Source organism: Buteo buteo, chromosome 24 (assembly GCF_964188355.1).
Source record: "Buteo buteo chromosome 24, bButBut1.hap1.1, whole genome shotgun sequence".
NCBI lineage: Eukaryota > Metazoa > Chordata > Aves > Accipitriformes > Accipitridae > Buteo > Buteo buteo.
In genome coordinates this window covers 6,243,107-6,258,715 of record NC_134194.1, presented here as the reverse complement: position 1 = coordinate 6,258,715, position 15,609 = coordinate 6,243,107, and the positions used below count along the sequence as shown (strand labels likewise).

Below are 15,609 nucleotides of genomic sequence, written 5' to 3'. Positions count from 1 at the left end.
TGCAAGATAAGCATTTCCCAGATGCGATCAATTAAGTCAGTGAAACTTAGAAGTTGGCCCATAAATTAATTCTCTACAGAGTAGCTTTTTTTGCCCCTTTTTGAGCTTGCTTTTAAGTACTGAGTTAGAAACATCTTGCTCATTCAGTATTTGGTGCTAAATTGTGAAACCTGTGTTTGCATTAGTAACTTTGATAGCTGAAAATTTTCCAAAGGATAAGTTTTGCTGTTGGAAAAAATTTATGTTCTGTTCTCAAAGAGCTCTGTTTCAACCAGGTCACACAGATTGGTTTGCCTGGCTGGTTTGCCAACCTTTCATTTCCCCTTTTTGACTATTATGTTGTAATATGAAAGTTAAAATCGTAACACAATATGTTTCACCATTTTGCAAAAAAAAAAAAAAAAAAGTTTTAGCCTGGGGCATTCTATTACCTCGCTCTCACTTAATCTTTTAACAGTGCAATTATCTCTCATCTTTATGTTATTCATTGTGTGACTGTGACCCTCATGAGATCAATTTAGTTTTCAACTTTTCTTTTTAGTATTGTAATACCTTTTCTCTTTGTTGTGACATGCCAGAAAATATCTCCTTGGCAACATGTAGCTGTGGTTATTCTTAGTGCTCTTGCCTGGCCGTTTGCCACAGTGTCCACCTGGCCATTGTCACTGTGCTAATTGGTTTATCCTTCGGAAAAGACAATTTTTTTTTTCTGTCTTGAAAGTTCTCCTCTATTTTGCCACTTTGGTAGGTTTCAGCTTCATTATTCTTTATAACTCTGATTCAGGCAGGCACTTGAGCATGTCCTGGGATTTAAAGTCACTGTGCTGTTGCATAGGTGACAAGAAAGAAAGGGAACGGTGATTGTGCCTGTGTGTTTGCAAGAATGTGCATTCATTCTGCAAATATGGGACAATTGTTCTGTCCCAAGAAGTTCACAAGAATGGCCCAATAAAGGCCCAAATATACAGTATTTGAAATGCTGTTAAATACTTTGAACGCCTCCTGGTTTCAAATGCCAAGACCAGATCATTCTAGCAGGAGTTCAGCTGCTGTATCTGCTGTCCTTCTTGCAGCTGGACTCTGAGACCTATTTTTGAGAACCCAACCCAGCTTACCCCAACCCCTGTGGCAAACTTCCCCCGGACAGATGAAAGGTGGAGCAGGCTCTGTGTTAAAATGTGATTTGACTAGAAACGGCATTACCGTAAATTAAGAGGCGGGGAGCTCGTAATGAGATCATATGGTTAGCAAGGCATGCAGCCCAAAAGTTTCCTTTTAAATTACTGCTTCTTTGCAGATAAGGGCAGGACAAGGATTCGTAACCTCGGTGAGGATGCCTGGTGCATGCCTGGTCTTTAGACTACTAGTGTGGTCTTGCTTTTGGTTTATATAAAAAAGGTGGAAGAGGAGGAATTTGAACACACACCCAAATAAAGTTCTGCTGCAGTAATTGCTCTTGGTTAAGGATTTACCAAGTAGCAGCCGCTGTGATAATCTGTGATTCAAGAAATCACAAGAATCCTATGAAAATTGAGCTCCAAGTTAAAATTGTGTTGAGGCAGTGTCCTCCTGGGGTGGCTTTTTAGACAGGGCTAACTTTGTATCCTGTGCCCAGTGCACTGTGTGTGATTTGCTTCTCTTGCTCAGACCATTTTCGATTTGCTTGCACCTCACAGGAGCTCTCTTCCATTTTAATTCACCTTGCTGGATTTACTCAGTTTTCTTATGAATGATCTATAGCAGAAGGGTCCAAATGCAGACTGTAGTATGGGAAAGGGATTTATAAATTATGAAAGAGCAATGTAGCTGAGCAGGATGGTTAAGGGGGAGAAGAAAGACAAATAGAGGACATTTGGAAAACAAAATAGAAAGCAAAAAGGAAGGTGAGCAGGGCTGTAAAACCAGCAGAAATAAGTTTAAAAAAAAAAAAAAAATCAGAGAAACTATGGATTAGCAAATGAACAAAACACATCAGAATTGTATGAAACTGGAATAAAAAACAAAACTCCAAACTGAGGAACTTAAAAATGGGAGAAAAAATGGCCAGGGGATAAAAAGCAAGATTTGTTGACCGTTCATTGTTGCCTCCAACCTCCACAGGTTGGGCTTCAATTTACCATGGAAGACAAATGAGGATTTTGGTAGAATACAAGAACAGGCTAATTGGGGGCTAATTGGGGAGTCAGTTGATCTCATAGGACAGACACGACAGAAGCCTCCAGCATACGAGTGGCAGGGAGCATTACAGAAAGATGACTTGTGATTTAAAGTGCAATTCCCAAAAGAGCAGTTCTTTGTCAAGCTGTCGAGGGCGTTTGGTACTTTTCCAGAGGTGCAGATGTACTTGAGCAGTGGGAAGCTGAGAGCTAAAGCAAGTCCACCCTGCCTCCTTCTGCTTCCCTACCACACAGCCTGTTCCTCCTGCATTTGCAGCACCAAGTGATGGATGGCCTCGTGCCTACGCTGTGATCGCGAGTCCCAGGCTCGAAGTGGCATTGCCACCAGCTGCGGTGCAGCTGAGCAGGGGTGGGTGCCCCGCGCTTCTGCGTCGTCGCAGCGTTGCACGCGTAGATGTGCTTGCCACCGCAACAGAACGGGCTCCAGCTGCGCTTCACTGGTGTTCAGTCTGAGTCACTGGGGTTAAAAAGGAAAAAAAACCAAACCAAAACAACCAAAAAGCTGGCAGTTTGCAGCAAGCCACATGAAGGAATGGGAAGCTGGGAGTCCCTTCAGGAGTGTGTCCCAGGAATGGGGATCAGCGGCAAAACAGCGCATCAGAAGTGCTGATCCTTGTGAGGCTGCAGAGAAGGTGCTCAGCAGTCAGCTCAGGTGTTTGTCTGCTCCTGCCGTGACAGATCAAGTGTCCGCAAAAGCAAACAAGCTGCATTTGAAATGGTGGCTGGCCAGTCTGAATGCTGCACGCTCATATTTGAAAAGAAATTCCAGTGAGCTTCTGTGCTGACAAGCCGCAGATGATGGCTGTGAACATGACACGCAGTTCAGTCTCCCAGCTTTGTGTCCTGGTCACTGCTCTGGGCTTGCCAGAAAGTCCCGTTTCCCCTGCCAGAAAGAGGAGGTAAAAAATTAGAAACTGCTTTATTAGGACAATATTGTTGCTGTGAGACTGGGGAACCCTAAAGCTGGTAGTATTAAAGTGCACTAGCTTCATAAGGGACTCTGTTAGGTGCAGCCGTATTTCCCTGAGCCTTTTTGAAAGGGATCATGAAAAAAACAAAAGAAGATCACAAGCTAGCAACTGTGCTTTTGGTCGATGTCCTAAAGGGAGTGACAGAAAACACAGGGAGAGGCGGTTTTCGTGGCAGGCAGCGTATTCATGCTTCAGTAACTCACAGCATCTGTTTGAGCTTTGCCTGCCATGATGGGTAAGGCAGAATCAGGAGATGTCATGTAATTAGGTTGCTGTAAAGCACATGATATCAAAGTTTAATGAGGAAGGCAAAAATTCCCAGAAAATAAGGTGGTGTCAGACATCCCAAACTGTCTCAGATGGCGAATTCTTCTGAAGACCTGCAGAGGCAAAACTGATGTTTGTGTCAATGTGAATTTTCCTGTCCTAGAGGTGGGGATCGGAGCCAGGCTGTGTGATGCTGCCATGGTACTGGGTGTTCAGACCTCTCGCTAGTCCCAGCGAACGTGGAAGCACAGGTAGAGCCCAGATACAAAAAGTAAAATACCAGATTGAAAAGTGGAACAGATTAGGTAAAAGATTGGGATATTGTACTTGCTCAGGAGAAGGGAACAGAGGAGAGGGATATTCTATGATGTATAATGCTGTAAGCAATTTGCACCTGCATGGTATAAAGACCTGTCCTCTGCAGGTTTCGATGTGCTCTACATATATTAATGCATCACTGAGGCTGTCACAGCTGGGGACATTGTCTGGTTCTTGAGTCAGCAAATGACTAGGGCTTTGCTGCCTAGAAGCAGTTAGGATCACTTGCCTGCATTAACTGCAAGCAAAAATGGAGGACACCCAAAAAAACCCCAGGCTGCAGCATTGAGCGGGATTGTGCACATGCTTTTCCCTCAGCAGTTTTGCTGCCCAGCTCTTGTCTGCCTTCTGCATCTCCCAGCACCGCGGGGAAAGTCTGTGTCAGAGGCATGAGCACAAGCCAGCCTGCCTGGCTCCTGATTTTCTGCTTAAGCCAGAAGCACAGGTTTCCCTTCTATTGACAACTTGGACACTTGTTATTTCTTCACTGGAAGACGGTCTGCGGTGTTAGGAGAAAAATCACTGAAATATCAATGAGTTTTTATCTGGCTTTAGAAAAAAGAGGGTTTTTGAGGGATTTTTGGGTGAACCGTTACAGTGCTGCCATCCTTTTGATTTATTCTGGATGAGCAGCACGAGAGAAAAAATGCAACCTTGTCTCTCGGTGGTTAATTTTCACAAATGTGAATTTTTCCTAGCAGGAGCAAGGAGAAGGTTTCAACACAGGCTATTGTTAGCCCCTGCAAATGCCAAGTGTCTGCTCTTGGGAGACGGAGAACAAAGTTGGCACCAATAATTAGTGGCTGATGCACTGATTTGGCAAAAGTTGCTGAAAATGAACATCTGATGGAGAGGTCTTGAGCTGATTTAGTAAAACACAGTGCAGTTTGAGATGTCTTTTGGGGTGTTATTGTGCAAAGTGCAGGGGTGATCAGAAGGAAGGTAACATGAAAAATGTGAAGGAGGAGTTTGGTGTCTTATTTAGTTCTTTGAGTTTTTCCCTTGAGCTTTTCTAGCATATTGTTAGCAGTACAATGATACAACAAAGTTACTGATGTTAACTCAGGAAAGTTGAGATGCCAAAACATGACAGATTTCTCATTTACTATAGATGCAACTTTGTTTCGCTTCCTCTGCAGAAAGATACAGGTATTAATTTGATTTGGATGTAACTGTCATTTAGGAGCAAATACAAGATGGGTATAACACAGCATGGGCCAACAAATCCAACAATTCATCATCCAAGAGACTCAGAAGCAGAGCAGCGTGGTCAGGCCGTGTGTGGAGGCATCCCTGGCCGTCCCATGAGAGCCTCCTGGGAAAGGACACTTGGTGGGAAGCTGGGATATGAATCAAAAGTCTTGCAGCTACTGTTGTAAATGTTTTGAGCTGTGCTGCTGGTCTTGGGATGTTTCCAGCGCCAGCTGGAGCCGGTGCGGCTCACTCTCTGCTGGGAAGCACGTTGGGTCGGTGCCTCGGAGGTACCAGTGGCCATTGGGCATGTTGTCTTGAGGAGGTAACGCTCAAGAGGTGAAGGTAGATGTGGGTGTGGGGAATTTTTATGCTCCAAGCAAAATTTAAAGTAGTTGGTTGGCACCCACTGGCAGCGAGATGACTCCCAGGTAACCTCCTGATAACTTTTCTCAGGAGTCAGCAGGACTGTAAGGGCTGTAGTGTGACAGTGATGAAGTGAGGAGCGAAGAGGGAGGACAGGCAGTTTTCACTGCAGGATGGTAAATGCAGGATGGTAGGATCACATTTTGCCTCTGGCTGATTTACTCGCAGCAGGAATAAAGATACCGCACCAGGAGTTAGTTTGACTTTGACACGTAAGGGAAAGAAATGAAAGCACAAAAGCTCCTGATACCTTGACAGCCAACCATCCGCCAGAGTAACAGCCCCCCCAGGCAGCAGAGCTGCCCATCTGCAGCCGCAGCACAGGGCTCAGGCTCCCCCCGCCTGCCCAGCACTGCTGTTCTGCAATAGCAGGTCTGATAGCTTCGGCCTTGCTGCTGATTACTGTAGGGTTTTTTTGTGAGCAGCAGAGAGAGGACACGACCTGCAGCCCCTGCCAGCCTAGTCTTACTTTTCTGGAGAGCTTTTAAGATATGTGGTCAAATTTTACAGTAACTGTGATTTGCTTTATAGATCATGAGTGTTTGATTGCCCCGTGATCCCCTAGCAAATCCCCTGAGACCGCTGTGGTAGCCAGGTAATTACTTCTGGGTGCTAGCAAGGATTAACACTGAAGTTTTCCCGGTGGAGCAAACATGAGTGGGGCTGGAGCTGGCTGCTTGGCAGGTTTTGAGCCCTGATAAAGAGCTGTCTCCATTGCTGCAAGGCCAGACCCCTTCCCCCTCCACGGTAAACCTGGGAGTGACAGCTGGGCTCTGCGTGAAGAGTGAATTTTCATGCTGAATCATGGATTCTGACCAGACTAATTTTAAAAACTTGCGGCTCCAGGAGCAGAAGCTGCTGGGAGCCTTGAGGCTGGCGATGAGAAACATGGTGTTGTGCTTATTAGCCGCATTAAGCGCTGCCTTCCCAGGAGAAGGACGTTGTGGCTCCGTGGGGATGTAGGACCACCGCGTGGGACCTTCTGTCTCTCTGGTGAGCGAGGGGAGCTCTGCCAGGGCAGCGCGGTGGTCTGGAGCTGTGGGTCTCATGACAAGCGTGTCCTTCAAGCTTGGTGGAGACATGGTAAGGAGCTGCCCAGGCAAATGTGTCTTTCGGGGACTGTCCCTTGGCTGGAGGTCTCTTCTAGGAGGCACAGAGGCAAGCGTCTCACCACGCGAGGCACAGCCTGAAGCACGGGGCAGTGAGGAACGCTGGGGGCCGGGGAGGTCAGGCCCGCGTCCCTCCTGGCAGCCAGAGGCCGTACGGGTCGGTACGTTGTCGTCGGCACAGCGGGAGCCGCGGGGGGCTCTGCTCAGGCTGCGCATTGCCCGGGACCCGCTGGAACGGCAGCCCGAGGCAGCGGTCTTAAGGCAAGAGCACGGATGCTCTTGTAATGAGCCCAGTGATTTGGTGACTCATTCATCCCTTCCCAAGCAGCCAGTTTTGATGTGAAAACTTCAATAAATGAAGATGGAGAATCCACTTTTGTAACACTTCCAAGAGTTGTTTCTTAGTTCTGCTTTGAAGGCGATGGCTTTAGCTTCCTCGCTTTGCTTCCTATTACGCTTCTGTGAACTGAGCGCTGGGAGCCTTTAATCAATCCATAGCGCTCTCGGTGCCTTTCTTTGCCTCTCTGAGCAAGGCTTTTCCTGACATTCTCTGAAATCGAGGTTTGCGGTGGGGCTTCCAGGGCTCTTGTAATGCAAACGATAATAATGATATTAATGCTAATCATTGTTATTCTACAGGGTGAAATGTCAAGGTTCTGTATTTTCATGATAATTTTTAGTAGGTAGGTGACACATTAACTGTATCCGTCCCGTCAGAGGACGTGCTTTTCATATCACAAAGACTATTAGATATCATTAGTTATAAAGTTGGCTACTGTCGTGCCTGATGGACTGTTCTCTGACATACAATAATGCAAAGTGACATGGCAAATTGGGAATGAAGGATGAAAATCTGTTTAAAAAAATTGTGAACGTAGCTGTAAATTAATTAATTTCATATCTAAAATGTGTTCCTGAGTTGTAACAGTAAAGAGGTTCCATGTTGCTACTGTTGAATTGCATGTGTCTATCTAGGAAAGCAGCTAATGTGTTGAAGCTGGAGGGATTGGTTTGTTACTACCTGCCTGGGTAGGAGAAGGCTATATTGGCAACTGCACGTGCCTTGAAATAGGATTCTGTGGGCAGTAAGGTCAGATTTTGAAGTATGGTGTCTATCTTTAATTGTTCTGAAATGGAGGATATCCTTGGTAGCACAAGACTCCTGAACGGTGTATTTTTATTAGAACTAGTTTTAGGCAACAAGTATTTTACTGCAAACAGCTCCATTCTTCTCATCAAGACATTGGTATGACTTGCTCTCCTTTTGGCCTTGTATTTATTACACTATATTACTTTGTAGAAAGTATTGCTTTTACTTTGCAAAGTAAAAATCTTTTGGGTCAGATTTCTCTCTCATTTAGGTCATTTTTAATTGACATTAAGTAAAACTAATGCTGTTATGTAACACACAGAACATAACAAATGCTGCTACTTTGAATTTATACCAGCTTAGCTGAGACCTGAGCCTGAACTTCCCTTGGTTGATAACTCATTTGTCTGTTTGATTTCAGCGGCTAACCTCACTAATTTGGATAGTCTCGACAGCACATTGAGCTTTATTGAAGACCGGGTGCAGAGATCGAGGCGGCGCTATCGAAGGCATGCAACGGAGGATGATTACAACATTGAAGTCCTTCTGGGGGTTGATGACTCAGTTGTTCAATTCCATGGGAAAGAACATGTTCAGAAGTACCTGCTGACCCTGATGAATATTGTGAGTACAACCCCGATAACTCCACTGTGGGAAGGCACTGAAGGACAGGGAATGTAGGTTGGTTTAGCCATTTGAATAAGACATAACAGGTTTTTCTCATGGCAGGAGATAAAACAACTCTAGGAGGAAAATCCAGGCCACTTTCAGAAAAGCCAAAGTGGGAGAAGGAAAAGAAGAAAAAGGGGCCAAGGAAGAAGCTGACTGTGGGACTCTTAAGATGTTCAAAGTCCTGCTTATGTGCTTTGGTGGATGGGGGCACAGGGTCAGGGGCTCAGGTTCTTGGAAGTCATTACTTTTCAGCTGTATATTCCCTTAACCTAAGCTCCCTGCCAAAAAACATGGTTTGGAGAACTGTCTTCAAGTAAGGTTCTATTAGAAACTTCGATTGGCTTATACATTTTTAAAACTACTCAGTTAAATCCTTTGATTCCTCAACAACCGCTTTAGGTCCCAGGCCACCTACCTACTCCTTGTTCACCCTACAGTAAAATGTTATGCAGTATATCACTGAACTTTCTTAAATTGATTTAGTATTTACTCCGTGACTGACATCTTTAGGTTTCCTTAGTTAAATATTTAATCTTCAGAACCATAGTCTGTGCAACAGACTATTTAGTGTAGTAGTGACACTTGAGAATATTATATTTGAAAGAACCAGTTTTTCTTTCTAAATATCAGCACAGCAGCCCTGTAGTACCCCAGTCAGTAAGCAAGGACTCTATTTTGTGCAAAAAGAATCAAGTTTTGAAATTCATCTCTATTATAGATCAAAATCAAAATATGTTTTATTCTTCCGGCCAAAAAATGGAAGTGAGTGGTAGCCCCTTTCACAGGCAACTCATTCGGGGATGACTTTCTTCCTTCTCATTCTCATCTGGGACAGGAGTCTCTTCTCAACAGAACACACTTCTCTAAAAACTTTAGGTTCAGTGAATGTGTGTTCTTAGTGAAATATTCTTGAGTAAAAAATTGTAGGTCTGCTCTGTTTTTGACAAATGGAGTATGACTGCTGAAGTTTACAGTCAAGTCAAGAGGATGAGCGTCTGTAGGTAACTTCTTAGCATACAAACCACAGAGGCAGATATATGGACAGAAACCCAGGCTATTAGGTACATTTGCGTGGGATGTATCTTTTCCAAGATATATTTTTTTAATTATGAAGCTTGTTTTTTTCTTTCTTTATTACGTTCTTTAACAATGTTTAGAGTGTCACTGTTTTTCACTTTAAATGAGAGGTGGAATACCATTTAAGAAAATCCCTCCTGTGATATAAATTCAGTTGCACTGACTTTTTATAACAGTATTGTAAATAGTTAAAAACCTGCACTAACATTAGAGTTATAGGGTACTTAATGTCTGCTCTGATGGCTGTAAATACATGTATTCTAACAGAAATGACATAGTGAATTTCATTTATTTGTGTGGTTTGTTTCCTCTGAGGCTTAAAACAAAGTCTACAGTAAAACAGATGGTTTCATACATCTCTAAATTAACAAGCCAAACAGACCAAACCGGGAATGTGGCAAACAGGCTGAAACAGATTAAACAGGACTCTTTACTTATCATGTCACTTAAATCTATTTTTAAGAATTAAAATATACAGTAATGGTAAAGAAGCCATAAATGTTCCAGCTCTGGAATATACTTTTTCCTAATTTTAGCAAACCATCCAACACACAAATTGTAAGAAATAACAGCCCTTAAGCGTGCTGTCTCTGCAAGTGGTTTAGAAAGTGCAGCCTGTGTAACTGTACCCACAGGGCTGTAGCAGCTCTTGGCATAGGCAGTAGTTGTTCTCTTGGGAGATCTGAGGTAGGAACATGTCTTTTGGGGACTGAGGATGTGTCCCTTGCCTTGTGTCCAAATACGAGGAACAGTTTGAAATCCACAAGGCCTTTTGAGGAGGCTCTGGATAGTCTTTGGCAGTCATCAGCGTCGTCCTGTTCTTTCCTTCTTCCAAACTCAGCTGGTTTCTGGAGTCTGTATTTTAGCAGAGGGATGGGTGATGGTAACCAGTTCTGTTTCCAGCTGTCCAAGTGTTGCTCCAGTATAGGGAGGCAAGAGGGGTTTGTTAGTGCAGGTACCAGGTGGTGCTGGGGACCTGTATCGTGTTGAGGGACATCACAGCGCCGAACTTCTCCTTCCCCTTGGCAGTGTAACTCCAGCTAGCAGCTCCTCCAGCTTTTGCCCTCATTGCTAGATGGATGCGAGGCATATTTCTGTGTAGACCATTGCTTTGGTTTCCTTTGCTAAAATTCACACAGGGACTTCCCGTTGTCCTCTCTTCCACCTCCTTGAGTAGTTGGGGCTGTTTTTGTAGAAAATAGGCTCAATATAAAAAGCCTTGGGGTCTCTAGCTGTTAGGGGTTACATGTACGCAGTATGTTTCTGACGAGATGCCTAAGTCCAAGGGTAGCTGAAAAAGAAGAGACAACTACAAAAAATTCCAGCTGTCTTTTTAAATCTGGTGGAAGATTCTACCATAACCACCAGATTGTGTGTACCCTGCTGGTTTTATGGATGTAATCAATTAGCTTCATACAGTAACAAGGCATTAAACATAAAATCAATTAACTTCATATGGTAACAAGGTAGCAAGCAGGAAATCAAAGAATGCATAGTAAGTAAATAAAATAATAGTGGAAGTATTTACTGGAGATGAGAGGGTGATCAAATAGTTGACTATCTGTGGTTCCAAAAATGAAATAAGTCCCAGGTGAATCCTCCCTTATGCCCAAGCTCCTGAAGGCATGACATCACTTTCCCAGAAGCAACTCCCAGCATGGCTGCTTCTCCCCATTTTTCTTGATTTCACTGTGTGTGATGGCCTGAGCAGTTGTCCTTAATTAACTTTTCCCAGGGATCTTGGGTGGAACCCTACCACCAACCCAATCAAAACAATATTTTTTTCAAGCCCGGTGCGATGACTTATTCAGTAAATCTGTTTTGTGCTGCTTAAGTGACGTGTTGCAGTCCACACCTAAAAGCCATAAAGCAAGAAAAAAACAGAGGCTGGGTGTCCTGGCTATCTTGAAAAGCTGTGCTAATATTTATCCCAAAGTTTGGAAATGAAGTCACTCCCAAACGAATGCTGATAGACGCCAGAGGATTTTTAACGCTTTGGGCTGCAGCCACGTATCGCCTGACTGTACGCCAGCCATTTCACTGCAGTGAGCTCGGCCTCTTGCCACCCCCTTTTCATCCTCCAGTCATTTCCTTATACAAAAACTCTGGTTTCTCTTGACATCCTCCCTTTTCTCTGCTCGGCACCATCGGGACATTCAGTCCATCTTTGGAAAATATGCCATTGTTTTCACTTTAGAGACCCTCGGCTGCCTCTTGCTTGCACCATTTTCTTTCGTACGTCATGCTGTGTTTTTTCCTGGGAAGGATATTAGCTTGCACAGTCCTCTGCATTTCCAAGCGTGAGCCTACACATTGCACAAATTAACTTTGTATTTATAGCATGCAGGAGCATTGCAACAGAGGAGAGATATTTGGGCAGTATCTTGCAGCTCTGTAGTTTACTCAAGAACGTGGAAGGTAATTTAATTTCAGCAAGAAGGCGGCTAAAATTCCCAGGGATTTTATCTGCTCATACAAGTGTTTGGAAATATTAGAAAAGCGCAAGGCTAGAAGCGGCATTGGAGAATTATCTTGTTCCTTGGGAAACAAAAGGATTTCACTGCAGGATGCTTCGGGAGGAGAAACAGGGTGCTGAATGGGCATTATTGAGCTAAAGTGGGTATTGGTGGTAGCCAGCCCTGGGGCTGAAATTCTCTGACCATTTCATAACCCTCTTTAAAATAGTTTTCAGGATTAAGCAGGCCTTTTGCCACCTGCTGTGGAAGAGCAGCTGACCTGAGACTCACCAGTACATTTACCTGATTGATTAGGGGATCGGCCTCTACAATCCTGTGTTTAGGGTCACATCCAGGATGGATATCTTCAAAACAGACTTCCTAAAGAGACAGAGGTAGAATATGTGATCTGACAATATTTCGGCCATTCCAAATAGCAAAGTCTCATGAAATAAGCTCAACTGCAAATGGTTTTGAATGTATTGGCTTCACTTGTCTTGACTTCGGGTCTTCAACTTGCATGCCCCTCTTCAAGTTGTGGGGTTTTTTTCCCAGTGAGGCCCCTGTTTTAGCTTTTTCTTATATCTTTTGTCCTTCTTCCTCCACAATATTCCTCAATTCCTTCACTGCCTCATTTTCTAATGCTGGCAGTTGTCATTCTTCCTTATTTTTTGGAAGAATTTGTCTACAAAGTATGTACATTTTTTGATTTTTGGACAATTTCCAGGGGCAGAAAAATCCTATTTCCTTTCCATTCCTTGACTATAAAAGATGTGATATTGCAGTATTTAGGGGTTAGCCTCTGTTACATCCATGTAATGGATATATGGCCAAAATGTTTGCGATGCTAAAACCCATCTCTTCAAAGTAGATAGCAGCCTAATTGCCATTATTTCAAAGGGAGATAGATCCTAAATAGGATTTATGCCACACTCTGGGCTAGATTTATCTGAGTATTTAGTCATTTACCTGCCTTTGAAATCAGTGAGAATCAGTTTTAAAAATTAGCCCATGGGATTATGTCTCTCCCAGACTTGAAGTGAAACTTCAGCTCCAGAACAAATACATTAAACAACTTTTCATTTGAATAACTGAAATCAATGGGAGTTATGCAGCTGGGGGCTTTGGAAAGTCCCCGGAGTCTTTCACCTGCATCTTTCACCACTACACATGTCTTTGAAATTGTGGCCCTGAAGCACTTTTGAATATGTTATCTGTCCTCTTTAATAGGATGTACATGATACTACTATTATAGACGAGATTTCTGCTTTCGGATCTCTGGCTGATGAGGAATGAAGATTTGCAGGTACAGAACAGCAAGTCCCTAATGAGAGGAAAGGGCAGAAATGCCGTCGGTTTCTAACTGGCAGTTGGTTGAAAACCTGAAAGCATGCCTAATTCAAGCTGTTAAAAAGAAAGTGATGATTGAATACTTCGAAATAATGGTGCACCCTGTATTCAGGATCATCCTTTTTAAACTAAAAAGCAATTTTTTAGACAGGAAGGATATTTCAGTAATATAGAATTGGCTGGATTTTTAAAAATTAAATAATTTATAAGCACCAATGCTCATTATTTCAAATCAGTTTATTTCAATATGTGCACTTCAGATCTGAACTAACTCTAAGAAGTTCCACAAATAACAAATGCAAGTCCAGCTCTATTCATCTGAGAGACTTCAGCTGTCAATAGTGGAATTATAAATTGTTTGAAAACTCAAGTATATGTATGTGAGTTAACTCCACGTTTAGACTGTTCATTATAAACCAGTAGCTGTGACTACGGAGAAGAACAGTTTCTGATGAGGTCTCAGGAGATTATTTTTGTTCATTATCTTGATTGCCACACTACAGTGGAACTTGTACTTGGGATTGGGCATTCAGGAGGTCCTGCATGAAGTACCTCCTCTGAACTTCTACAGGTTTTATTCATTTTCACAGGGGTATTATTTCCAGTGTCAATTAGGTGAGTATTGCTCATTATTATTAACTGGAAGGTGCCTTGCTGCCCTGTTGCATACAGCACAGAGCATCACACAGGGTTTGGTACCATCCTTGAGGCAGAGGGTAGTTCCTATTAAAAGATAGATTTTTTCCTTTACTCCAAATACCGACATGAACTTTAGCTGTAAAGGTTGCAGTCAGGGACTTTTGAGTTGTGACAGTGTGGTTTGTGTGATGGAGTATGGATAATTAGTATCAGCTTTCAAATTTTGGATGCTTTTCTTAACCAAACCACTTAGATTTTAAGAGGTCACCATATTTATTGCATTGACACCACAGCCCTATCCCTTGTAGTAATATAATAAATGAATCTGCTTAATTATTTTATGATACTATAGTTGATTTTATTAAAGTGATCTTGAGACAGTAATTCAAACAAATACTGAGTCTTTTGGTGCAAAGGTAAATTACAGTGCTCAGAGAAACTTCTCAGAGCAGTGGTTTGTGGGCAAGAATGAGGAGTTCCAAGAGCCTGAGGGAGGAACTAAGAAAAATAAATCAGTCATTAAGTCAGAAAACAAAATATATGACCTTTCTAAAGACAATGTTACAGTTGAAGATGAGATAGAGACCCGTAACACGAAGCTACCTAGTGCCTTGCCAACACATCTGCTCTGGGAAATGTTTTTCATTTTGATCAGAAGCAGCTAACTTGGACTTGGTAACATCTACTGACTCTCACACCAGGGAAGGTAAATCAGGACTCGGACTCGTATTTGCATACAAAATGCCAGATTCTTATCTCCGTTTCGCAATGTACATTGCCAAGCTCTTCTAGAACTGCCTGTTGCCTGTGGTTTTGAGCAGAACGATAGATGCTTTCCAAATCTGAGATCACAGTTTGACCTTTAAGTTTCATGTGTGTTGTGTGGTTTCATTATTCTCTTTTCCTTGTGCCACTCAACAAACATTTCAGAAAAAAAGAGTTCCTCTCGGAGGAAATGAGGAAATGCCTTGTAAGGACTAGAAAGGGAGACTGGGAGCCCTGGATTTTGCCTGATGACTTTCTATATGACCATAGTTTATCCACCCGAGGAATTGATGTAATGTTATTCCTGTGGGATTAAGATGAAGCTTTGGGAATGTTAGAAATGTTAGTTTGGGATCTTCAAAAGCATAAAGGAGGTGATGAAAATTGAAGAGGATAGTGGTGTTTGAAGTGGGAACACAGAAAAATAAAGTGAGAGGGGAATGCTTTTGGGAGGGTCAGATTACAGAAGTTTGTGCTCAGTATACACCATGACATTTCTGGTTCCTATTCTGTAATTCAAAACAGCCGTTTCTTACAGAAATAGACAATCACTGGATGCCCACCAGGCACCGAGGCTTTGCTGCAGATAATTATGATCTGATGAATGAGCTGCATCTCGGGCTGGGCTCAAACAATGGCTTGCCAGGAGCTCTGCCATCCCATGGGGAAGGCGCTGATGCTCTCCAGCTCCTCTGCTATCACTCTGGCAGAGATCCACTCATGGTCCCCGCTCTGCCCCAGAGCATGTAGCCATCGGTAGTTTCTGCAACAGTAGTTACGTAAAGATTTTTGGTGATCAAAGAGCAGTCTCATCGGGTTGGACGGAACAGCAATTTGTGGTGGCTGACAAGCCAGATGCATAAACTGCATCTTGTATTGTGCCCTCTCCAAATGGTTAGACGAGCCCTCTGATGGCAGCTGGAGCTGGGTCAGATCTGTTTGAGGTTGATGGTAGCCAGAGGTTGAAACTCTCAGATGTCCGTCAGGGGTGTGTGCTCAGGGAGCCCGAGGAAGCGGTGCTTACCCAACCGTACGGTGCAATGCGCGGAGCCGCAGAGGGTGCGCCTCGGGATGAACTCGGCTGCGATGATTTATGGTTCA

The 15,609-nt window shown here is 43.3% G+C and overlaps 1 protein-coding gene across 2 annotated transcripts in view; it reads left to right on the top strand.

Moving 5' to 3' along the window:
• ADAMTS2 (ADAM metallopeptidase with thrombospondin type 1 motif 2) overlaps positions 1-15,609 on the top strand; it is a 189,751-nt gene that overhangs the window by 120,940 nt on the left and 53,202 nt on the right. For both annotated transcript variants that reach the window (XM_075056671.1, XM_075056670.1), the window contains exon 4: positions 7,971-8,173. In XM_075056671.1, the coding sequence (XP_074912772.1) occupies positions 7,971-8,173 (203 nt within the window). The remainder of the gene's footprint in view (positions 1-7,970; positions 8,174-15,609) is intronic.